Source organism: Herpailurus yagouaroundi, unplaced genomic scaffold, assembly GCF_014898765.1.
Source record: "Herpailurus yagouaroundi ecotype Mexico unplaced genomic scaffold, PumYag 164, whole genome shotgun sequence".
Taxonomy (NCBI): Eukaryota; Metazoa; Chordata; class Mammalia; order Carnivora; family Felidae; genus Herpailurus; species Herpailurus yagouaroundi.
The window spans coordinates 31,539,811-31,564,476 of record NW_024412405.1 but is presented as its reverse complement, the minus strand read 5'-3'; the positions used below and the strand labels follow the sequence as shown (position 1 = coordinate 31,564,476).

Sequence of the window (24,666 nt, the reverse complement as noted above, 5' to 3'; positions counted from 1 at the left end):
GGGGTATAAGAGGAACACATGCAGATTTAATGAGAAAAATTTATTTTCTCGCAATATTAGTTACGTTCATTAAAAAAACCCTCTGTATATTTATTAAACTATTACCACCTGAAAATAGAATATATTACATGTTCTTTTCTCATTTACTTTGTGTCAGTGGACACAATAGGCTAGGGAAGAGTATAAAACATTATTAAGTTATCTAGCAGGGAGATCTATCCAGGAAAGGAGTCCAATCAGGAATAGTGCCAGGCCACTCATGACTTGAGTGTAGATTCGGGAGGGGTGAGGCTCGAGGCTGAGCTGTCCGGGGATACTGGAACAACCATTCATTACTACTGCTCCTCCCAGCTCCTCTTCCATTATCTCCCATCTTTTGGAACTCCAGGGCATTTCCCTGAGTGTCTGGTGTTGGCTATATCACACAGTACTTTGAGCAACATGTAGTATCATGTACTCAAAACAGCCTTGGCATTGCACTAGTGTGGACCTAATTATAATTCCTGGTTCTGCCACTTACTGTGTGACCTTGGGCAGGTTATTTAACCTCTCTGAGTTTTGGATTCCTAAAATTAGAGGTGGTAGTACTCATTTGGAAGGATTAAATAAAATAATATGCACAAAGCATGTGAAGCAATAGTAGGGACTCAACAAGGAATCCTTCTTGCTAGGAACATTAAACACATGGACATATTGTAAGAAATAATGTTTCACTGATAAAAGAGTCACAGATATCTTATATTTTGTAGGCCATCGTGGCTTTTTTACACCTTACACCTTCTACTTGCTCCACAATGGACTCATAATAGGCAGGAAGAACATTAAGCTTGAGTAATAAAAATATGGAGAAACAATCTTCTGAATGAACTAGTAGGTTTCTTTTTCTCTTCCAAGGAGAAGTCAAGAGATAGATAATCCAGGTCAATGGTGGCAGCTCTGTGATACTGTCAATGCACCAGTTTCCTTCAACTTCCCACTCTGCCCTTCGTAGTATGCGACCTTAGTCCTCATGGTTAGTCCATGGTCCCAAGATGGCGGCTCCTACCTTCTGCATGGCATCCTAGTTTGAGAGAAGAGGGAGAGTGAAGCACAAAAAGCTAAGTCCTTCCCAGGGACTTTCATTGGAAGAGGCAACAGGATAGAACCAAGTTTCTTAGAGCAAGTGGGATTGTTGGAACCTTTCCTAGAAAGTATTACAGAGACTCTGGGGTGGAGCCAGTGAGGTGTTTACAGGACACCCGAAGCTTGTCCAGGAGAAAGAGGTTAAGGGCCATGAGTTTCTTGGATGTCTTATCTCTTTTGACTCCATTTAACCAGGCCTTTTGGAGAATGCCTAGCTACAGAAGGCATGAAAATACCAGACCCTCTAGCAGAATGCTGGATCTGATTAGGGCCATTCTCTAAATATAAGGTAAAGAGGAGATACCTGCTTTTCTCTGTACAACTCTGCAGGAAGTGCTGAGGATGTGGGAGTCTCTGGCATAGAGGAAATAATGATGAGCCTCCAGCTAGAAAGCCCCAGGTCGAGTCCCAGCTTTGCCACTCATTAGCTATTTGAGCCGAGTCTCTGCTTCTGCCTCTGCAAAGTAGGGATTAGATCACTGTATTTTTTTTAATTGAAGTACAGTTGTCATGCAATGTTATATTTATTTCAAGTATACAATGTAGTGATTTTGACAATTCTTTATATTACTCAGTGCTCCCTACTGTAAATGCAGTTACCATCTATCACCACACAATGTTACTACAAAATTATTGAGTGTATTTCCCATGGTGAACCTTTCACTTCCATGAGTTATTTATTTGATAGCTGGAAGTTCGTACTTCTTAATCCCTTTCACCTATTTTCCAATTCCCCCATCCCCATCCCTTCTGGCAACGACCAGTTTGTTCTCTGTATTTATGAGTCTGTTTCTGTTTTATTTGTTTGTTTGTTGTTGTTGTTGTTGTTTTAGATTCCACATATAAGTGAAATCATATGGTATTTCTCTTTCTCTGTCTGACTTATTTCACTTAGCATAATACACTCTAGTTCCACCCATGTTGTTGTGGAATTATATCACTCTTAAATGTTGTGGAAACCAAATGGGATAAATTATAAAGTTCTATAAAGTTATGTAAAGTGTTATTATTGTCTGAACTCTCCTTCTTACCCAGCAGAACTTAAAGGGGTAGCAGAAGCCTTGCTTGGGAGGAGAATTGAGGTGGGATGTGAGTAGAATACCAAAGAAAATCTAATAAACAACATCCATATAGAATCACACAAATGTGGTGTTTTATGTCTGGCTTCTTTCATTTAGCATGTTTCAAGCTTCATTCATGTTGTAGTACGTAGCCTAAGCAGACTCCATACTGTCAGCACAGAGCCTGATGCGGGGCTCAATCTCAAGAACCGTGAGATCATGACCTGAGCCAAAGTCAAGAGTTGGGTGCTTAATGTCCTGAGCCGCCCAGGTGCCCCAATACTTCAGCTTTTAACAATTGCTGAGTAATATGTATGAATATAGCATTTTAATATTATATGAATATACCATATGTTATGTACCCATTCATCCATTGATGGACATTTGTGTTGTTTCCACTTTGGGCTATCTTGAATAATGCTGCTATGACCATTCTTGCACAAGTTTTTTGTGTAGACGTATGTTCATAACCAAGAGAATATCAAGGAGTGCACAGAGAAGCCTTCTCTGTGAGGGTTTGTTTGCTGCAGAGGCTGTCCTGGCGCTCCTACTGCCAAGCACTAGGGGCCAGAGCTCATGGGACTTCCAAAGAGTGAAATGTCTAGAATCAGGTGGGCCGCTTCTGTCCCCCTTTCTTCTCACCCTAATGTCAGGGTACCGGTCTAGTCTTGCAATGATTCGTGATGAGCATTGCTGCTGGTTGATACGGAAGAGTTGCCTTTGGTTTAGAAGACAGATTCTGCTTCTTCCCACCATAGGTATGTTACATACTCTCCCTGAGATTCAGTTGTCTCATCTGGGAGATGGAAGTAATAATAGCTAACTCACAGAGCTTATGCAAGGATGAGACAATGCCTGTGAGGTATCCTGTTCAGAGCAGATGCTCTTGCTATTAGTAGTTGCCCTGTGCAGTAGGACAGTTGAAGACACAAAGGGCACAGGTCAGAGACAGGATGACACAAAGCCCTTTGAATGACCTAACTATGTTAGAAATGTTTAAATCATGTTTCCCATAAGTACCCTATTTGTTTGCTAGTGCTGCCATAACAAAATACCACAGACTAGTTGACTTAAACAACAGAAGTTTATTCTTTCACAGTTCTGAAGGCTAGAAATCCAAGATCAAGGTGCTGTCAGGTTTGGTTTCTCTTGTGGACTCTCTTCTTGGCTTGCAGATGGCCACTTTCTGTGTCCTCCCATGTCCTTTTCTCTGCACATACACCCCTGGTGTCTCTTTGTGTGTCCCAAATTCCTCCTTTTATAAGATCACTAGACAGGTAGGATTAGGGCCCACCTAATGGCCTCACTTTAACTTAATCATCCCTTTAAAGGCTCTGTATTCAAATACAGTCACATCTTGAGGTACTGGGCGTTGGGCTTCAACATAGGAATTTTGGGAGAGACACAATACAGCCCATAATAGGCACCTGAGGAGCATCTACTCTGTCTGTCCCAGGCGCCAGAGATCTAGAAGGGAAAGACTCAGGTCTTGCCCACAGGACTGTCAGTCTTTTGAAAGAGACAGACAAATAGACAATTGTAAAATGCCTTTTCTCCATTTACGTTGGCCCGTATCTTACACTTAAATTTGCAGTGTTTACAAATATATCATCAAATATACATTCAGTATTTTGACCACCTCAGAATCTCATTTCAGTCAGCTATGAACTCTCCACATCTTTACAGCTCAGGAAGAGAATTTATTGGAGCCCACTTAGAAACAGGAAAAGGCTAGCCAAGAACCCAGAGAAGCTGGGCCAAACTGATGGGGAAATGAAGTAGCTGAGATTGAAGTGTGTCTTCACATGCCTCTTTTCCACCCAATTCTGCCAAATTTTAGCAAGCTTCAGAAACAGCCAGCCAGAGGTTGCCCACACTCCTTGCACACCCAGTGGCCCAAATTCAAGGCTGTTCCATCCCCTCCCCACACCCAACCACACCTGCCTTCTGTATTTGATCTCTTCTTTCCAAGATGATAGAGGCATGAGGTTAAAAATTGAGCACTTTCCATGTGTTGGGCAATAATTAGACACTCTACATATGTCATCTAATTTTACCTTCAAAGCAGCCGTATTTCACCTCATTTGAGCAGAACTACAACACACCCTAAGTAACAATCAGTAAATAGCATCCTTTAAATGCACATCGTTCTAACTTCACTAAGACCTTCAGCCTCTCAGGTATTAGTGATGTGAACAGCTGCTGATCTCTGTGAAGATAATGCCGTGGCTGATTACATTGGTGGTTAGTGTTAGGATGGGTTCCCAGAAGCAGCGCTCAAGAATTTTGGTGCCTGTGACTTATTGAGGGTAGGCTCTCAGGAGAAAGGAGAAAGGAGGAAGAAGAGGCGGAGGAAGGGGCTGAGCAAGCATATGCTCTCTGTTAGTCTAGCTTCAGCCTGATCCCATAGTGAGCTCTGAAGCACAAATCACTTGCAGAATTGGCTCTACCTTGAGGCGAGAGACCCACATTTTACCCTTGGTAATTCGGCACTGCAGGTTGTAGTGTGTGGGGAGTGTGTGTAACCAGGCAGCCCCACTCGTTAAAGGCAATTCTCTAGAGCAGGTGTAGTCATGAGCCCATAGTGCCAATCACAAACTTATTTTTTGTGAGAGAGAGAGAGAACGAGGTGGGGAGGGGCAGAGAGATGGAGACTCAGAATCCAAAGCAGGCTCCAGGCTCTGAGCTGTCAGCACACAGCCCCACGTGGGGCTCAAACTCACAAACCACGAGATCATGACCTGAGCCAAAGTCGGACACTCAACTGACCGAAGCACCCAGGCATGCCTAATCATCACAAGCTTATGATGGCAAGTTTCATTAGCCCATTTTACAGGGAGATTATGTGGTTCTGTTACATAACTTTGATGTGATAAAGCTGGGCCTATGACTTGCTTTTGCCTTGAGATCTGATGTGCCTCCAACATTTCATACACTGTATGGTTGGATGGATTCTGCAAAAAATATAATATACCTTGTAGGGGGACCAGGCATCCACATCCTCATTTGCCCAGGACTTTTTCTGTTTTAAAACTGAAAATGTCACATTTCAGGAAAGCCCAGGGCCAGCATAACCATTAAGCAGAAAAAAGCAGTGCCTACGGCCTAGTATACCTTTAGAAGCCTACAAAAAGGTTCTAATTTTAATTCTTTATAACAACAGAAGAAAAAATAAATATAATAATAATAATAATATATAATAATGAAGCCAACCTGGATTATTTTTCACTTTTGTACTAACAGTTGTAAAATATAATTTTTAACGGTGTGGGCATGTGCGTGCGTGTGTGTGTGTGTGTGTGTGAGGGAAGAGGCTGATGAAAGCAAAAGTGTCTAGGACTCACAAAGTCATAATTCAGCCCTGTTACTCACTTTGGCTTCCCCAGGGGTCACTTCCTTTCTTAGGGCACTGTACATATTGTGCTGTGAATTCCATGTCATTATCTCCCTATTGACCTGAGCAAACATTTCTTTCACTCATCTTTTTGTCTCCAGCTCCTGGCTTAGTGCCAAGCATACTATAGGCATTCGATGTGTATTTATTGATTGAATAAATGAGTTAATTGATGGCCTCATTCAGCCAATTGCTTGTTATATAATATAGGGGACACTAACTGCTCTTGGCCTCAATTTCGTTTTTTTTTTTTTTTTTAGTTTATTTATTTATTTTGAGAGAGAGAGAGGATGGGGGGGCAGAGAGAGAGGGAGAGAGAGAGAGAGAACCCCAAGCAGGGGTTCTCTGCACTGTCAGCCAGAGTTTGACATGGGGCTAGATCTCACGAACTGTGGGATCACAAACCACCAAGACCAAGAGTTGGATGCTTAACTGACTGAACCACCCAGGTGCCCCTTGGCCTTAATTTTTACATCTGTAAAATAAATACGTTGGAATCAACGAACTCTCTGGTTCTTAGGGAGCACTTTATGTCATGTATTTGTTGTACCAGATCATGTGACTTTCTTAATGTCATTGAAAAATGTGTTTTATTAGCAATGAAAGACTCACTTGTAGATTCTTAGACTCATTGTTGTGTATCTCCCTCTCTCTCTATTTTTCTTTTAGATCCTTCCTGGAAGGCAGCATGTCAAATTTTACCTTGAGAAAAATGTCTCCCACAGGAAATGGTAATGTAGATAATATTTTCCATACTCAGAAAACTTAAGTATATGAGAAAAACAACTCATAGCTCCTAATTCTTTTATATAGATATTGAATGTTTAGAAGCAACAATCTAACTTAATTAGCATTGCCAAGTTAGACTTCAGGAAAATGTAAGGGTGCTATAGCTTTTACTCATATAATTGCAATTCAAAGATTTTGTAAAAAATCAATACAAATGTTCTTTTGTGTGGGGGACATTCTGGGCTTCTGACTCCCCTGAGATTAAATAATTCAGTTACTTATAATCAAAAGCACCAGACCTGCTTGACTTTTAGTTAGTAGGTACTTTAAAAAATCTTGTGTATACTTCTGAAGCATATTTCTTTTTAAATAAAATGGCCAACCCATCAAACCCTGGCTTGGTTTTTCTCAAGCCCATGGTTCTGTATTCCTGGGTGCCTCACGAGGCCTCCTGAATACCACACTGTCAGTTTCAGTTGGCACCTAAGCAATTTTATATGTTATCTTTGATGATGAGATGTGGGATTTGTTCTTTCTTGCCAGCACATCCTACTTTGAAACAGTACTGGCCTTGTCAGTCTAGAAGATTGATGCTGGCCAATCAGATGTGCCTCTCGAGACATCGAGGTTAACAAACTCACTCTCAGCCCCATGCAATTACACTGCCCAGTTTCTTATTTTTTTCTGTTGACAGATATGAAGAGTACCACGCAGGGGACCACACTGAGGCAACAGGGTTTCCACGAGGTGAACAAAAGAAGGAATTTCTTGCAGGATAACAGCTGGATCAAAAACCGTCCTGAAGAAGAAAAGTAAGAGGGTGTGGAGAGGGTGGGTATGTGGGCAAGTAGGGAGAGCCATTCTCTAGTTGGGAAGCTAGCGGCCATCTGGAAAGTAAGCACGTTCCTTAAAACACTGTTACATGACCTAATATATCGGCTTTCAGATTTTCAAGACTATCTCTACCATTTTTATTATCCACATACCAAAGAGGATGTGAGTCATCAGGGAGAAAAAGCAGAGTTTCATTGTTAGAACTGAATAGACATTTGTGTTTATTTGATAAACAGAAAAGAACATGACTTTCCAGTTTCCCAAAAGATAATATTCAATCCATGGTAGGGAGATTCCAGATGCATGTTAATTATGTCAGTTGAAACAAATAATAGTATGATCCCTAATTTGCAAATTTAATAATAATTTATCTAAAATTTTGATATGTGCAAACGAAGTCAATGCATTCTCAATTCATTTTAGTCCCAATGGTCATATATATCTAGGTACTCAGTGGGTGGTAAATGTAATATTACTTTGTAAGGGAAAACATTGGCCACCAAGAAAGTTTTGTCTGTTTTGAGCATTGCTTCTACTAGCTATATGTTATAGACCTAAAAACTACAACTGTAGGCATATCACCTCATTGCCAACATAGACATTTGTCCAGCCCAGATATATTTATTACAAATTATATGACACATGTACATATATTTTTTGTTTCCCTCTTATGTGTCATACTTGATACTAGGTACATACTTTACATATGAAGTACCACAAAATCTTGGGGCACCTGGGTGGCTCAGTCAGTTAAGCATCCAACTCTTGATCTTGGCTCAGGTCATGATCTCACAGCCCTGGGATTGAGCCCAGCATCCGGTTCCACACTGAGCATGGAGCCTGTTTGAGATTCTCCTCTCTCTCTCTCTCTCTCTCTCTCTCTCTCTCTCTCTCTCTCTCCTACTTGCATGCTCTCTCTTTCTCTCAAATTAAAAAAATCTCACAAATCACACAAGGTAGTTATTGCATCCTATATTTTATGGAAGAAGTATATGAGGCCCAGAAAGTTTAAGTATCTTGTCAAATCCCCACAACTATGAAGTGATGGAATTGACATTTTTAACATGACCCATTGTCTTTCTGTTACACTGATGGTCCTCATTCAGAGGCAGTTGTGTCCCCAGGGGATGTTTGCAAAGGTCTGGAGACATTTTCAGTTATCAAAATTGGGGAGTGCTCCTGACATCTAGTGGGTAGAGGTCATGGATGCCACTACACATCCTACGATGCACAGGGCTCTCCCCACAACACAAAATTATCAAGCCTGTAGTGTCATGGTGCTAAAGTTGAGAAGCTCTGCATTACAGGATATTTACTGTACGCTTTCTACTAAACTGCCCATATATAGTCATTTGTGGGACATACTTGTAACCATTAAATGAAGATGTCTATTAGTTTCTGTCATTAAATATTATTATTTTAAGGGAATACAGGTGTATTTAGAGACTCACACTGACTTTTGGAGTTAACATTCATGGACAACGATTATTTCCTTTAGTAACACATTTACTACTTCTGTCAGAGCCTAATATGGCATTTCTGTCTTCCCTAATGGTAGAGTGATGTCAAACGTGAATCATAAATTCTGTGTTGCAAATATATGCACAGATGGGTGAAAACAGAGATGTCTAAGACAAATTGTAACTGGTAGGAATGACGGTTTTGTGCCAGGCGTGCCTCCTTTATAAAGGCTCGGGGAAGCCGGCTTAGAGGACATGCCAGCTGCTGAATGCAGGGGGAAATTGGCTCTGATGCTTTGCCCACTCCTACTGGCCCACTTCTGGGCTGTGTGTTACGATTCTTCTTCAGGTAAGGATGTGTCTGGTGTCCACTACTCTCTCATAAACTTGAGAAAGGGATACCAAGAGAGATGACACAATTCTCTTGGGATTTTTGAGGGTATAAATTTGCTGGGATTGTTTCAACCTCACAGTTCATCTTTCTTTTTAATTATCCACTGCAGTTTCTTGTACAGCTTTACTACAAATTGTTCCAGAGTGTTGAGTAACATTAAGGGAGCAGACCCAGGAACAATGTGGTATTTCAGGTTTGGTTGGGTTGACATGAAAAAGGTTCAGGTACTTACTCTTTGGCTTTCGTTCAATGCCCAAAGCTCTTCTACATGTTTTGACATTTCCTAAAATTGCCTGTACTTTCAGGTCCACCGTACAAAGTAAAAAAGACATGGTTTGGGATTTTATGTATGAAGGTTTATGTATGTATGAAGGGTTAAGCAGTAGGAAAAAGCAGAGATTTGAAATAAAAAGATCTGGGTCCTAGACCCATGTCTGTCACTTACTAACCTTTTAGTCTTAGGGAAACCACAAAATCTCTGATCAATTTCTTCTTCTGTGAATTGGATGTGACAGAGTCTTCCTTGCCTAATTCATAGGATTATTATTATTTTTTTAATGTTTTATTTATTTTTGAAGGAGAGAGAGAGACAGAGCATGAGCTAGGGAGGAACAGAGAGAGAGGAAGACACAGAATTCGAAGCAGGCTCCAGGCTCTAAGTTGTCAGCACAGAGCCCGATATGGGCTCGAACCCACGAAGTGTGAGATCATGACCTGAGCCGAAGTCAGACGCTTAACCGACTGAGCCACCCAGGCGCCCCTCATAAGGTTGTTTTAAGAACCAAAAAAAGCAAACTATGTATTCTCATGGTTCAAAGATGGTTTAAATCTCCTGTGAATGATCCACCTTCTTAGCCACAAATACTGGTACTTATTTTCCTACTTTTTGTCAAGGAAAACTATCAAGTCCATCCAATGAAAATGTCCAAGTATAAAGGACATAATTTAAAATATTTTTGTAGAAAGCTTTTGCCTTCCTGCAGAAAAGCACTCTTGTAATGCACACAAGGTAGATATGTACATGTTCCCACACTCTGATAAAAAAAAAAATACTCATCCCATTATTGAATCATATGGAAACCTGATGGGATATATCAGAATAATGATTATTTGTACTGACAAACTTGTTTCTTTTCATCATGCACTTTCAAAGGGAGACTAATAAAAATAAATGCATAGTTGTGTTCTTATGCCTGAAATAAAATGAATTCATCTTGCCCTAAATCGTGAGCTCCTTCCCCCATCTCCCTTATTTACCAAATACTGTGGGAACTTTGCATGTGACTTAATTTTGTTCTTTCTCTGCAGAGATGAAAATTATGGTAGGGTGGTGCTCAGTCGACATAACTCCCATGATGCCTTGGACAGGTGGGTGTTTCAGACAAGTTACATCATTAGAAGAAACACAAAGACTATAGTTTTGAGAGAAGACTTGTTCAAGACAAACTGAATATTTGTGGCTTGCCTCAGGCTTTCCCTGGCATTCTGGAAGACTCTGTGATATCATCAGGAGTTTCCATAAGGCAAAGTCTGTGCTTCTGCAGCTCTATGCTTCCAGAACCACAGTTTGGAGGTGTAGAATAACCAATCCCCTGAGGTAGCCCACTTGATGGGGAAAGGAAAGGACCCTCTTGATGGGAAAATGGTTCACAGAAATGTGACCGGATAAGAGATCTCTGAACCTTAGGAAAAGGAACCCCGAAAATATAGAAATAACAGTCCTAGAATCCACCTGCTTTATGAGCAGTACCTTCTTTTTAGAAACTTCTAGGCTTGTGGAAAACCATTAAATGATACCGAGTGTAAAAAGACTGACAGACATATTGTAGAAAGAATCAGGCAAAACTCGTAATCACAATAATGTAACTGATCTAAGATTGATCACATAAGCAGATAATATTCTTGTTAAAACACATTTATGCTTACACACATACAAACAACCACACCCATCAAAAGAACCCAAGTATCAGACACAAGTTTTATCTGGTCCAGTAGACCGTGTCTGTGTGCCACCAAGACATACTTAGTAAGAGTGTGATTGTTTTTCATGGCGTGGACTTTAAAAAGTTAAGTAGACACCTTGGGGTGCCTGGGTGGCTCAGTCAGTTAGGCCTCTGATTCTTGATTTTGGCTCAGGTCATGACTTCACAGTTCATGGGATGGAGCTCTGAGTTGGGATCCTCACTGACAGCACAGAGCCTGTTTGGGATTCTCTCTCTCTCTCCCTCTCTTTCTACCCCTCCCCCGCTCATTCTCTTTCTCTCTCTCTCAAATAGACACACTTAAAAAAAAGAAAAAAGTTAGGTAGACACCTTGAATATTTTATAAACTTTTATTCATGAATGTTTCTTTTTAAAAAAATTTTTTTAACGTTTATTTATTTTTGAGACAGGGAGAGACAGAGCATGAACAGGGGAGGGTCAGAGAGAGAGGGAGACACAGAATCTGAAGCAGGCTCCAGGCTCTGAACTGTTAGCACAGAGCCCGATACGGGGCTAGAACTCACAGACCACGAGATCATGGCCTGAGCCGAAGTCGGCTGCTTAACTGACTGAGCCACCCAGGCGCCCCTATTCATGAATGTTTCTAAACCTTTTAAACCTGTTCATAATTTTGACCTGTTCTGAGGGTACCGAGCTTAGAATCTTCTTAGAATCTGTTGGGTGTTCTGGTTCCCAGCCTTAGTTCATCTGATTGATCGTTCTGTGACTACTTCTGCCCTCTCCTTGGTCTTCATGACTCTGAAGATTTCAGCCTGGTTTCCTCTTGGCTCTCATCTCACCAAACAAAAGGAATCTGGTTATTTCAGTCCAGCCACCAGTGGCAATTGTTCCCTCCATTTTATTTGTCTTTCTCTGGAACTATTCAGAACAAATATACTTGTTTTGGAGTATGGCAGTGAAAAGTAATCTTCATATTCTTAGTGTGTTTTAGGACAAGAGTTTAATGCTTTATGTGCTTATTTATGTTTTAAACTATACTGGTTTCCTGAGCCCTTCCTATTGGTGGACAACATTCTGTCTAAAGCAGCACATTGAACTTATATCTTCAGTAACAAAAATGTGCAAGCCCATGATGTTTTCCTGTTGACTCATGACTAGTGTCTCAAAACATGTTCTTAGAAGGGAAGTGCAGGTTATTTTTCTCCTTGCGCTTGCTCAGATAGATGCCCACTTGGCTCTTTTCTGCCATTTCACAGAGGCTGTACCCACTTTAGGTACTGAACACCATTTGGAACATCTACCATATGCTTGACATAGTATCAGGTGCTGGGAATACAGAGATGCATAAGACACCACCCTTGGCCTTAGGGTTCTGGAAACATATGGATCCCTAGACTACAATACTAAAATCTACCATGGAAGTGCTATTGGGGAAGTGTGTGACAGTGCCATGGGAATAGAGAAGAGAGAGCCCAAGTCTGTTTGAATTAATCATAGATGCCACCCAGAAAAAGGTCTTTGGTGTCAGCATTGCTGTTCAAAGAATGAGGAGGGGTTTCCGAGTAGGGAAGGGCAGCTGGTGGGCATGAGAATTGCTTCCAGCAGAAGTGGCAACGTGTGCAAAAGCTTCCTGTGAGCAGACTGATAATAAAGGAAAGGGAAAATAAACAATATATTCTCCTTACCTTAAATAACAGCTTCACAGTATGCACAAACTAAGAAATTTTGCCATGTACTTCTGCCAGGTTGTTTAAACCAGTCAAATAAGCCTGGTAGCACAAATACCTACAGAGAGGTCAGTTGTCAACCAGGCACTGGCCTGAGGACTGGGAACAAAACAAAGTCCCTGCTTCCATAGAACCCACATCTTAGCTGAAGATGGAGGACGTACGGGAGAGACCGAAAATAAATAAACACGATACAACGTGTTTGTATTTCCATAAGTGCTAGGAAGAATAAAGTCAGCTAATGAGACACAAAGGAGGCTGTTTGAGAAGGGGCTGTTTCACAGAAGGGGACCAGATGGCCCTGCAGTGCCCCTTTGCATTCATGCATTAAACACAATGGTGGACTATACTGTGATTTCACTCTGAGGTTGCTTTAAAACTCAGGTAGTTGCAGGGCGCCTGGGTGGCTCAGTGGGTTAAGTGTCTGACTTGGCTCAGGTTGTGATCTTGTGGTCCATGAGTTTGAGCTCTGCGTCAGGCTCTCTGCTGACAGCTCAGAGCCTGGAATCTGCTTCGGATTCTGTGTCTCCCTCTCTCTCTCTGCCCCTCCCCAGCTTGCACCCTGTCTCTCTCTCTCTCTCTCCAAAATAAATAAAAATGTTAAAAAAAATAAAAGGGAATTGCATTTGTCTTTACTTTTCTCTTTCATCAACAGACACTGTTCCCTCTGCTTCTGTTTAAAAATGTTCACATCTATTTATCCTCTGAAGCCCTGCTCAAACTGCACCCTATCCATAAGGCCCTCTCTGATTCTTTTACCAAGAAATAAACTGTCTCACCTTAGAACTTCCTTGCACTTTACCTGAACATTTTTTATGACACAAGCCATTTTGTTCTTTTGTGTGTACACATCTAACTTGTCTCTGCGAGGGTAGGGTCCGTAGTTTTTATTCTTGATTCCCTCATAGTCACCAACATGGTGCATAGTATATTATTTACCTTAAAAATTTTGTCTAATAAAAGTACACTATATCAAGTTAAAAATTAAATTTTAAGTGCATATACTGTCTTAGTATGTTTTCTGATTCAGTATCTTTGATCTGTCAGCTTCAAATGATACTTTGAAATGCAAACACAGTGAATCATGGCATAATTCCCCAAAGAGCTTGCTTTTTCTGTATCACAGAGCTATATAAGGCATTAAACAGCTTGTTTTTGCTGCAGTCTGATCAAGATATTCCCATTTGCTTTGATGATCTTGATTCCTATTTTGAAGCTCCTATCCTTTCTTCCCTTTTCGTTGTCTTTCCTCTTCCCTTTGTTCTGCTTACCTGTCTTCCTCAACTTTCTTTGCTTTCTGTCCCTCTTCTCCCTACTTCTCCTTATCTCCCTTTATTCACCTCTCCTCCTTACATCTATCCTTCCTCTCTTCTCCCACTTGCTTTTCATTTTTTTTCCAACTTTTCATGTTTCCTTCTTTTCCTTTCTTCCCTCTCCCTTCACTCAGCAAGTTCTTTTTTTCAACCCTGTCCACGGTGCTGAAGTTTAAATAAAGCTATTTGTATTTAGCCTGTTGACCTGGCGTAGGGTGCTACTAAAATTCTGCAAACAAAACATAGCTGATTTTAAGTCTATTGTGTTTAAGTCCTATGATGTAAAAGTCAACAGTATTGACAAGAGTACATATTAGTTATTAACTATTTTGCATATCATGTTGTTTGTTTTGCCTATCCTTATCTCCAATTTAAATATGTTGCATTGAAGTTAGAAATAATTGGACCTAGAGAAGAATTCATTTATTAGCATAGGGAGTTGGGTTTGCCATAATTTATTCCATCCAAGTCAAAACCTTGGAAGATTTAGATACTCTGAAGCTGTCTTTCCTTGGTAACATGTACATCTCCTACTTGAATAGGCCAAAATTTTACCAAAGGCATGATAGGTTATAAACTTTTTGGTAATTTACTTGATCTTCTGTAACTATTTTTGTTACAGGAAAGCAAATGAGAGAGATGAGCCAAAAGCTACAATTAGTCGATACAGATCTGATGACACTTTAGACAGGTAAGATGTTTTTTTAATCATGTAAGCAGAATGCATAATGTGTATTAAATCCCCTTTTTTTGTCAAGCATGAGGTATTTAAATGTTTGCAAAAGTAAATTTTGAACAAGATATTTTATATCCAGGGACAGAAGGGCTATTCAGATCAAATTACCTTCTTCAAAATTCACAAAATCTTGACTCAATATTCTGTTTTCCTAAAATCTTGCCAATATTAGATTGATAAAAACAATTCTGAAGAAACTGGTTTGGGTATAAGTAGGGTGGACACTCCATGGAAACTTTTTGGTTTAAAATGGAGAATCTAGTTATTTTTGTGAATATGAGTAGTCAGTTCTCGTTCTGACTTTTGGTCTTTCCATCCCCCTGGTGGAAAAACATCAGTTTCTGTTTTTGGGTTTTTTTTTAATTTTTTAAAAATATTTATTTATTTTTGAGACAGAGAGAGACAGAGCACGAGCAGGGAAGGGGCAGAGAGAGAGGGAGACACAGAATGAGAAGCAGGCTCCAGGCTCTGAGCTGTCAGCACAGAGCCCGACGTGGGGCTCGAACTCACAGACCGTGAGATCATGACCTGAGCCGAAGTCGGACGCTCAACCGACTGAGCCACCCAGGCGCCCCGTCAGTTTCTGTTTTTATGGAGAGACTGTAAATTATAATAATACAATCACTTTTATCCTCTCTAGTATAAAGCCATTAGCTCTTTACAAGGTGAAACTATTTTTGTGGCGGCAGTAGAGTTCCCATATGGCTTATAGAAGGGTCCATTGTGTTGTGCCTGTTGTTAGTTCCTTCCTACACAGAGGGAAAGGGCTCATTTCTATGGAGAAAATTGAGCAATGTCTATTTAGATTGAAGTGTAAATGCTACAAATCACACTTTTATTTTATATTTGGTAGTGATACTTAATAAGCATATAGAGAGTAAAGTTAACATCTTTAGTTGGAGTCTAGACAATGGACACCTGAGACCATTGACAGTTGAGGTCATTCTCTGTAGCTAAAGATATGCTGTCATTGTAGACAAAAATGCCACCTGCTGTATTTTAAGCAGATGTGCTGTAATTTATGGTATCTTATAGATTCTATACTCAGTATTTGCCAGTATTAATTCATGTAGGAAATGTATATACTTCTGCACTATTCATAGGTTTTCAAACCAGTTTCTTTAATACAGGCTAATCCACACTGGTGTTCCTAAGAAGTTAATTTCTCTCTTGTAATTAATAGCCTCAACAAAAATGAGTGTGTAGAGTATTTGCGCAAGATCTCATCTCCATGGCACTGAGTGGAAAGAGGAGTCAAAATAACTGTCCATTCATGGTGGCCTTGAGGGCTGTCCTGTTGCACCATTAATTGAAGATGGAAACCCTATTTCTAGGAATGAATCTGGAAGTGAGATAATTATGCCTTAAGAAAGGGCAATAGGTGGAAGGCTTTGTAAGCTGTGTATTTGAAGGTCTGTATTAGGCCAGTCAAGACAGAGCCTAATTCATTCATTAGCAATGAATTAGACTAGACCTTACAGACTAATCAGTTGAGTTGTTCTCAGCCTCAGCTGCAATTTAGAATCACTGAGAGAGCTTTGAAACTTTACTGATAAGTTGGTCCCACCACCCCTCACCCCCAAAACTCTGATTTAATTAGTCTGAGGTGAGAGTCAGGCATTTTTAATACTTATGAAGTGATTCTAATATGCAACCAAAATTCAGAACCACTAATCTAGCCCAAAAGTCCTTCATTTTATACACTAGAAAATGAGGCCAGAGATTACCCGGTTTATTTACCCAGAAGTTTAGTGGCATGTTTGGTCAGCTCATTCCCCAGGAAGTCCTGAGTTCCAATAGTATGCTACATCCTCTAAGTGTGGAAATAGATGTGATGAAGAGAACTCAGGAATCAGTACAGAAAGGCAAGTCCTATTAGCAGGAGTCAGATTTTCATAACGCTGGCCACTCTAAATGTAAGATATGAAATAATTTTAGGAGGAAGATGACCAACCAACATCTGGTATACATGTGCGTATGCATTTCAAGAACGCATTTATTTTATTTGTTACTTAATTTTAATTTTTAAAAAAATTTTGTTTTCAAGTAATCTATACACCCATCATGGGGCTCAAATCTACAACCCTGAGATCAAAAGTCACATGCTCCAAATAATGCATTTATTTCAAATGAATAGAAGAAAAGTACTTTGGAGTTGTATTTTTAAAAATATATATGTATATATGTAGGTTAAAGTATGAGGTGTTCTAAAGAAACATAAGTAAATAACTACGTATGTAGCATGCAATATGGCCCAAATCCTAAAGGTGGTTTGACTAATTTGAAAAACCTAGGTTAGGGTGACCTCTAGTGTTCTCTTGTGGAAATGTAACTTTTCCTTGGGGTCTTTGGATCATGCTGCTAATTACCATATTTGGGTATTTACTGTTTCTAAGATTGACGCTTCTCATAACAACCTATTCCATACACAAGTTGGAAAAAACTTAATTTTCAAGAGAAATACAAAGTAAAGTTAATCTTCCTAATAAGAAACTGACATATGTATTGGAATGGTGGTTTACAGTTCCCTCCACTATTACTCATAGACTGATCCCCCTAGTGGCATAGAAGAGATCCTGGAGGTGAAGAACAGTAAGTGAAGGAAGACATGTTGACCCAACAGATAAGTGTTGAAACTATCACACTACAATATTAGATGTAGGACATTGGGCTCTACTGGGACGATTTTGGAGACAAACCACTTCCTAGTTGGGTGACCAAGAAAAAGTCACGCACTTTCTCTGAGACTCCATTTCTTCATCTATAAAATGAAAATAATTATACCTCCCTTGTGAGGATGTTTTAGAGTAGAGACTAACATGTATACAGTAAGCAGCAAAGAGTAGGTAGCTATTTTTATTATTACATGCACTACTGCCTACATAGATTTACACCATAGCATTTTGAGTAATTTCATTTAATTTTAACATCAGACTTTGCCTTTATTTAAACATTGAGAATGTTTGATATTAAGGATCTGTTTACTTTAGATAAATTGTTGTTTTCCATGTACCAGAGTAGCAATTTCCCAAGATTACTTTTGTCTCATGTTAGGGTCTCATAGATAGCTATAAGGTATGAGTAGAGTTTCCAAGGAACATTTAATTCTTTTTAATTTAATTTAATTTATTTTTTTTAATTTTTTTTTCAACGTTTATTTATTTTTGGGACAGAGAGAGACAGAGCATGAACGGGGGAGGGGCAGAGAGAGAGGGAGACACAGAATCGGAAACAGGCTCCAGGCTCCGAGCCATCAGCCCAGAGCCTGACGCGGGGCTCGAACTCACGGACCGCGAGATCGTGACCTGGCTGAAGTCGGACGCTTAACTGACTGCGCCACCCAGGCGCCCCATAATTTTATTTTATTTTTAAAGTTTATTTATTTATTTTTGAGAGAGTATGTGTGAGAGTGGGGGAGGGGCAGAGAGGGAGAGAGGGAGAGAGAGAATCTCACGAAGGCTCCACATTGTCAGCACTGAGCCCGATGTGGGGCTCAGTCTTATGAACCATGAGGTCATGACCTGAGCCAAAATTAATAGCTGGATGCTTAACTGACTGAGCCATCTAGGCACCCCTCCAAGGAACATTTAAGATTTAAGATTTACAGTCATCTGACATCTTACTTATGGTACCCATAGTGGTTTATTGCAGAGCCCTTTAAATATAAACATCCCAGAGGCTCAGTAGCAGTTAGTGAAAGGTATATATTCATAGTCCTTTGCCTGACGATCACCTTAGATATGAGTTTTTTATACATGGATTCTAGGAGCCTGTACAAGTTAAAGCCTATATTGTGAACAGTCTGTTGAGAATATGGAGCTCTGGAAGATTTCAACCTTCCTTCCTTTTTGCATTCAAGAGCTATCAATTTGTGGCATTATGCACTATAAACAAAACCTTGTTTGGAGTTAACTCATAGCATTTTAATGTTTTAGAGTTATTTACCCCATATTTTAGTTACACATATCAAGATGACATTATGAATTGAAATCATTTTAAATTTATGACAGTTAAATCATATTTTCTCCCACATTAATTATTTTTTAGAATGAGGCAAAATTAGTGCCCATCTTTCCAAGAGTAGCTTATATAAAGTCATGTACTAAAGTTGACAGTAAAATTAAAAGTTTAGAGAAAGTTATAGTAGATCCATAATGTCGGATCAATAGAAAAGTTTTGCTGACCTTTTGTTTTCCTGAACCTAATTTTTCTACATCCTAGTTTTGTGCAAGCCTGCAGAATGCTCCCCAGGATAGCTCCGTGTCTCAGGAAGAAACTTCCTATCCTATCTGACGTGAGAGAAGAGAGGGAAGGAGGGTCTGCAGTATGGGATTCCTGATTTGTCTTTTCTGACACAAGGGACAGACACATCTAGGAGACCTGAGATTTAATGGCCAGTAAGGGCTATTAACTCAATGTGTTAGTTACAGTAAACTAATTCACCAGGGTAGAGTGACTCTTTTAACAAGTTCCCTCTATTGCCCCCAAATCTATTGTGGTTTAACACAACAGAAGATTACTGTTCATTCTCTTCAGAGTCCAGTGTGTTAGGCTAGAAGCATAGGGGATGCCTCAGCTCCATGAAGTCAACTGACCTAAGTTCTTTTCATGTTTTGATGCTTCCATCTTCAACACAGGGCAACCAAAAACTATAGTGGAAGAGGAAGAAAGAGCATAGATAATTACACAAGAGGTTTTAGGATGGGTCTGAAAGTGCAAACAACATTTCTGCTCACATTCTTTAGTCTAGAACTCAATCACATGGCCCCAACTAATATCAATGAAGAATGGGAAATGTGGTCTTCCTGTGTGCTCAGTAGGAAACGAAAATGAGTTTGGCAAACATATAGTATTGTCTATGCCACAAAATATTTAGAAAAATACTTGTCTTCCATTGATGTGTTTTACAGACTTGTGAAGTACTGTCATTGGCTGGATGTATGTTTGACAACACAGGGTTTAGGGGCATTGACCCCTGTGCAATCGAAAATCCACATATAACTTTTGACTCCCAAAACTTAACCACTATACCCTACTCTTGACCAGAAGCCTTTCTGATAACATAAACAGTTGATTAACACATATTTTGTGTGTTATATTTATCCTATCCTGAATCATTACAATAAAGTAAGCTAGAAACAAGAAAATGTTATTAAGGAAATCATAAGGAAGAGAAAATACATTTACTGTACTGTACTTATCAAAAAATTCTGCATATAAGTGGACCCACGCCATTCAAATCCATGTGGTTCAAGGGTCAACTGTATTATTAAACAATAAAGAATATAAAATAGTGAGTTAAATGCTCAGTGAATCAGAGAGGCTAGTAGAAAAACATAAATTTAAAAAATTCCAAGCTGTATCAAAATAGCTTCATAAATAGATTTTGGTTTAAGTAGTTTTTGTTTAATTGCAAACTATTCTAAAATGTAACACCTGAAAACAAATCTCTTTACTAGTGAAAGGTTATATTGTGAAGTTATTCTTTCGTGAAAAAGGTCTGAAAGGACTTTAATGATCTGAATGTTCATCCAAACTTTTGTCTTGTTTCTTTATAAAGGATCTCAGACAGAAATGATGCCACTAACACATATAAGGCCAATACCTTGGATAACCGACTAACCAATAGGTACCAGTATCTATTGACTTTGGGAAAGACCCAAGTACAATAGTTTTCTAAGCATTACTTATTTACTTACAATTCTTCTGTCCTACTTGATATCTTTCTGTAAATTCTTATCCTCCATTTTTTAAACACAAAAATTCTGGAGTGAAAACCATTGTTCCTCCTCATGGTTAGAGAAATAGAAAATCTTTGTTGCCTTGCTTAAAAATCAAGAGAGCCCTTGCTTCAGGTCATTGTTCTTATGACATTCATGTTTTTGTTTTAAGTCATCCTGGTGACAAGAGTGTGAAATACATGTAAATGCCAATTTTACATTCTTATTGCTAAAGAAAATCCCTGAACTCCACAAATAAAAGCATTGGGCTTAAACGATACTGAATTTTCTGATATAAAAAGATTTCCTTTAGAATCTAGCATAAGGCAAAAAGATCACCTTATCAAATTTATTCAAATACTGATGCTTTCTTTTTCTTTCTCTCAAATAATGTCTAACTTTAAATAACAATTCTAAATTCATGGACAGTTGCAAATTGATGCAAGTACTTATTCTTTGTGGCTGCTCAAATTTTTGCCCCCCTTTCTTTTTTTTTTTTTTTTTTTTACCAGAAACACGTCCACGTTTCGATCACCAGAAGCAGCAAAGACGTATGTACTGACTGAAGTTACATTTTAAGAATAATGTGTATGTCTTTGTATGTGTTCAAGATAAACCAGGTATACCCTGCTCAGGCCAAAGTTTCAACTATAACAAAATCACCCTCCTGTTGCTTATTCAGAGTTTAGGTAGAAAGAAGGAAATGGTCCACGAAGCTTTAAATATTTACTATTTGGACTTTAACACTTAAGTTCCAGTTAGTTAACATACATGTAATGCTGGTTTCAGGTGTAGAATTTTGTGATTCATCACTTAATATACAACACCCAGTGCTCATTACAAAAAGTGCCCTCCTTAATTCCCATTGTATATTTTATTGTTTATTTTTCCCCCACAAAACTTTATTTTTCCTTGTTTTTATGACCACTATCGCTTGTCTTTCAAAACACCCATCATGTTACAATTCATCTGAGTCATGAAATCATAGGTTTGCTAGCAATCTGTTTAGATGAAGTACATTCTCTCTGGAACGTACTAGTGGTGATTATAAACAGCCAAACTAGGTGGATTTTTGAAAACAGAGTTGGTTTTTAAATTTTTGTTTAAAATTAAGGAATTCTCACATTGGAGCACACCTGTCAGTAGTTGAAACAGGCCTGGGTCACTTCCATTTTTTTTTGAAGGTCTATGTACATTAATAAATGCTAAATAGAGATTTAAAATGGTGTGATTTTTAAATGTTTTCTTAAACAACCTAGTGCTTTAAAATTTTTTGTTAATGGTTATTTATTTTTGAGAGAGACAGAGAGAGCATGAGCAGGGGAGGGGGAGGGGCAGAGAGAGAGGGAGACACAGAATCTGAAGCAGGCTCCAGGCTCTGAGCTGTCAGCACAGTGCCTGACACGGGTCGAACTCACAAACTGTGAGACCATGACCTGAGCAGAAGTCAGACACTTAACCGACTGAGCCACCCAGGTGCCCCAACAACCTAGTGCTTTTAATGCAAAAAATTGCAATATAATTCTGTTAGTCACAATATATACAATATTAAATATATATTATGAACCCAGAGCACATGAGAATTCGTTGGTCTGGATTTCAGACACACAATGTCATATAATGAATGACTTAATTCAGTTCCTTCAGTCTAATTACTTAGATGAAGACCTGAGGATTCATAAAATGGGTACACTAAGGAAGAACTTGTTTTCTGTCCTTCCTTTGTCATTGAAACATTTTGTGGTGGTTAGAGAGTAGGTGGGAATATGAGTAGATTATAAGACCTTTCAAATGTGGGACCGCATAAAAAAGTTTCAAGAATGTGGTTTGTTGTGATTACACAGGCAAACTGGAGGTTCGTTCAGTGGAAACACCACCAACCCCCCGGCTCCTGCCCCTGCTACAACTCCTGTAAAGAAAAAGAGGTATGATGGGCTTGTTGTATCTGCCTCCTGTCGATATTCTGGAGAGGGCTGTATTTTATTAATTTCTGAACCAAATCATCTACCAAGATCTGCAGGCAGCATTCAGAAGTTGCTCTCTCATCATTGTTTCTTCCTCCCTTTTGAGGGATCCAATGCCTACTGGATTCTGATGTCCTCAAACTTTGTTCCTTTTCCCCCTAATTTCCTTTTCAAAGATGCAGTCTTTTCTCCAGCTCCCTTGGGGTCTTGAATACGTAGGTAATATTTTCAATGACAGAGCTCACCAAAGGGTAAGCTACCTCAGGTAGCACTTTTAGTAGAGCCCTGCGACAGGGGATGCCTTACCCTGAAATAATGGCTGTGGTGTGGACAAATGTTGCCATGCTCCTGCGTTCAGCCTGTGTTGCTGCTGCCTCCTCTGCAGATTGCGTTGACCCTATTTCCAAGTAGAGTCAAAGGCCCTATCTCGAGACATCAATCTGTGTTTGTGTGTTTATTTCTTCCTTCTCTGAAATCCTCTGCCTGGCCTCCCACCTTCTGCTTGTGCTGACTTCGATTTATTTAGGTAGACCTGTGGTGGCAGAATATTCTTCATGAGACAGAGCGTGACGGTGGAAGCAATTTTTGCTTGCTGAAGAGAACACAGTGCTAGTGAATCATGATCCAATGAAAAACAAGTTCATGAACTTCAGTACTTCTAAAATGTTTTATTTTCTTTGCCTGCACCTAGGACCGTGCCTAGTGTAGGGTAGGTGTTCAATGTTTGTTGATAGACTGGATATTTGCCAAAAATGCTTCTGTAGCTGGAATTCTGGTTGTGTCTGCAGAGTCTCAGAAAATGTGATCACCTTTCTCTTGGACCCAAATTTCACATCTCCTACCCACTGCAAGAATCTTTCCTCTGGCAGGTTAGACATAATTCAGGATCATTGAAGCCAGCAATAAGACTCTTATTTTTGTGATATACATTTGACTAGCTCTTGTGAGTAGCATTGACTACTTACATTGAGCTGAAATATGCTTTGATTTATGCCCATTTTAAAAATCTTAGTTCAGGGGCGCCTGGGTGGCTCAGTCGGTTAAGCGTCCGACTTCAGCTCAGGTCATGATCTCACAGTTCATGGGTTCGAGCCCCACGTCGGGCTCTGTTCTGACAGCTCAGAGCCTGGAACCCGTTTCAGATTCTGTGTCTCCTCTCTCTCTCTCTGCCCCTCCCCTGTTCATGCTCTGTCTCTGTCTCAAAAATAAAAAATAAACAGTAAAAAAAAAAAAGAATAAAAAACAAAACAAAACAAAACAAAACAAAAAATCTTAGTTCAGTCCTGTAGTGCCTCAGAGAATAGACCTGCTTCAGAAATTTAAAGCCAGCTCTCCTTCTCTCCTTATCCCAGACTTTCCTTCTCTGGGCTTTCCTCTGATATGTCACTCTCCTCTGAATGTCTTTATTTTTGGTCCATATCTAAGTCTTTTCGACAGAGCCCTTAGCTATCTCTATCAGTTAAAATTACATCCTGGGAATGTGAAGACATCTTTCTAATTGGATATTCATGTGTTTATATTTATGCATATACACACATATATATTTATATACATATATGTATATATAATTGAGGTTAATATTACTGTGACATTCACATATGTTTTCATTATTCTTACTTTCAGAGTTTTTTTTATCATGTAGCTTTTTAAAAACCATATTTAGAGTAGATTGGTTATTATTATAAAATATTTCAGATATGCAAAAAATAAAGAGAAAAAGAAGTATGTTGATGATAAACACTGATGAACCCACTAGCTAGATTTAACAAATATTATTTTCCAGATTCTTTTCATGTTTCTATTTAAGAAATGTCCACATATTCATGTCAGGAAAGCAGGGAAAGGAGCTTACTTGTGAGCAGAGAGCCTAGATTGTAGGCTAGTTACTTCCTATTGAGTTGATGAAATAGTTTTCATTTTATTTCCAAGGCTTATAGAAAAGACATCTCAATGCCTTTTAACTGTCAAATTATTTTCAGCCTCTCCTGGTAGACATGTGGGTGGGATCAGGTCTTTCAAGCACCATGTTTATCAATGATGTCGTTTCCTAACAGACAGTCCTGGTTTCCGCCACCTCCTCCTGGTTGCAGTGCCACTCCAAGCATGGGAGCAAGCAGAAGGTAAGGGAAAGGTGTCAGAAGTAATTGCTGGGTAACTTGATGGAAGAATGTGTTGGAATTTGACAATGTATAATTGCAGAATCTTTGCAATAAATCGGAGGCTGTCTTGTGAACTCTGAGTGCTGAATAAGACGGTGCCCAGTGGGAGT

General features: G+C 39.4%; 1 protein-coding gene across 18 annotated transcripts in view; it reads left to right on the top strand.

Moving 5' to 3' along the window:
• SCEL (sciellin) overlaps positions 1-24,666 on the top strand; it is a 322,196-nt gene that overhangs the window by 217,300 nt on the left and 80,230 nt on the right. For 16 of the 18 annotated variants that reach the window (XM_040487302.1, XM_040487300.1, XM_040487303.1 and 13 more), the window contains 7 exons: positions 7,001-7,118; positions 10,303-10,362; positions 14,600-14,668; positions 20,274-20,342; positions 20,946-20,984; positions 22,278-22,358; positions 24,452-24,517. In XM_040487302.1, coding sequence (XP_040343236.1) covers positions 7,003-7,118; positions 10,303-10,362; positions 14,600-14,668; positions 20,274-20,342; positions 20,946-20,984; positions 22,278-22,358; positions 24,452-24,517 — 500 coding nt within the window. In that variant the 5' untranslated portion in view covers positions 7,001-7,002. Of the gene's footprint in view, positions 1-6,976; positions 7,119-10,302; positions 10,363-14,599; positions 14,669-20,273; positions 20,343-20,945; positions 20,985-22,277; positions 22,359-24,451; positions 24,518-24,666 lie in introns of all 18 variants that reach the window. The other 2 variants (XM_040487304.1, XM_040487310.1) reach the window with 2 other exon arrangements.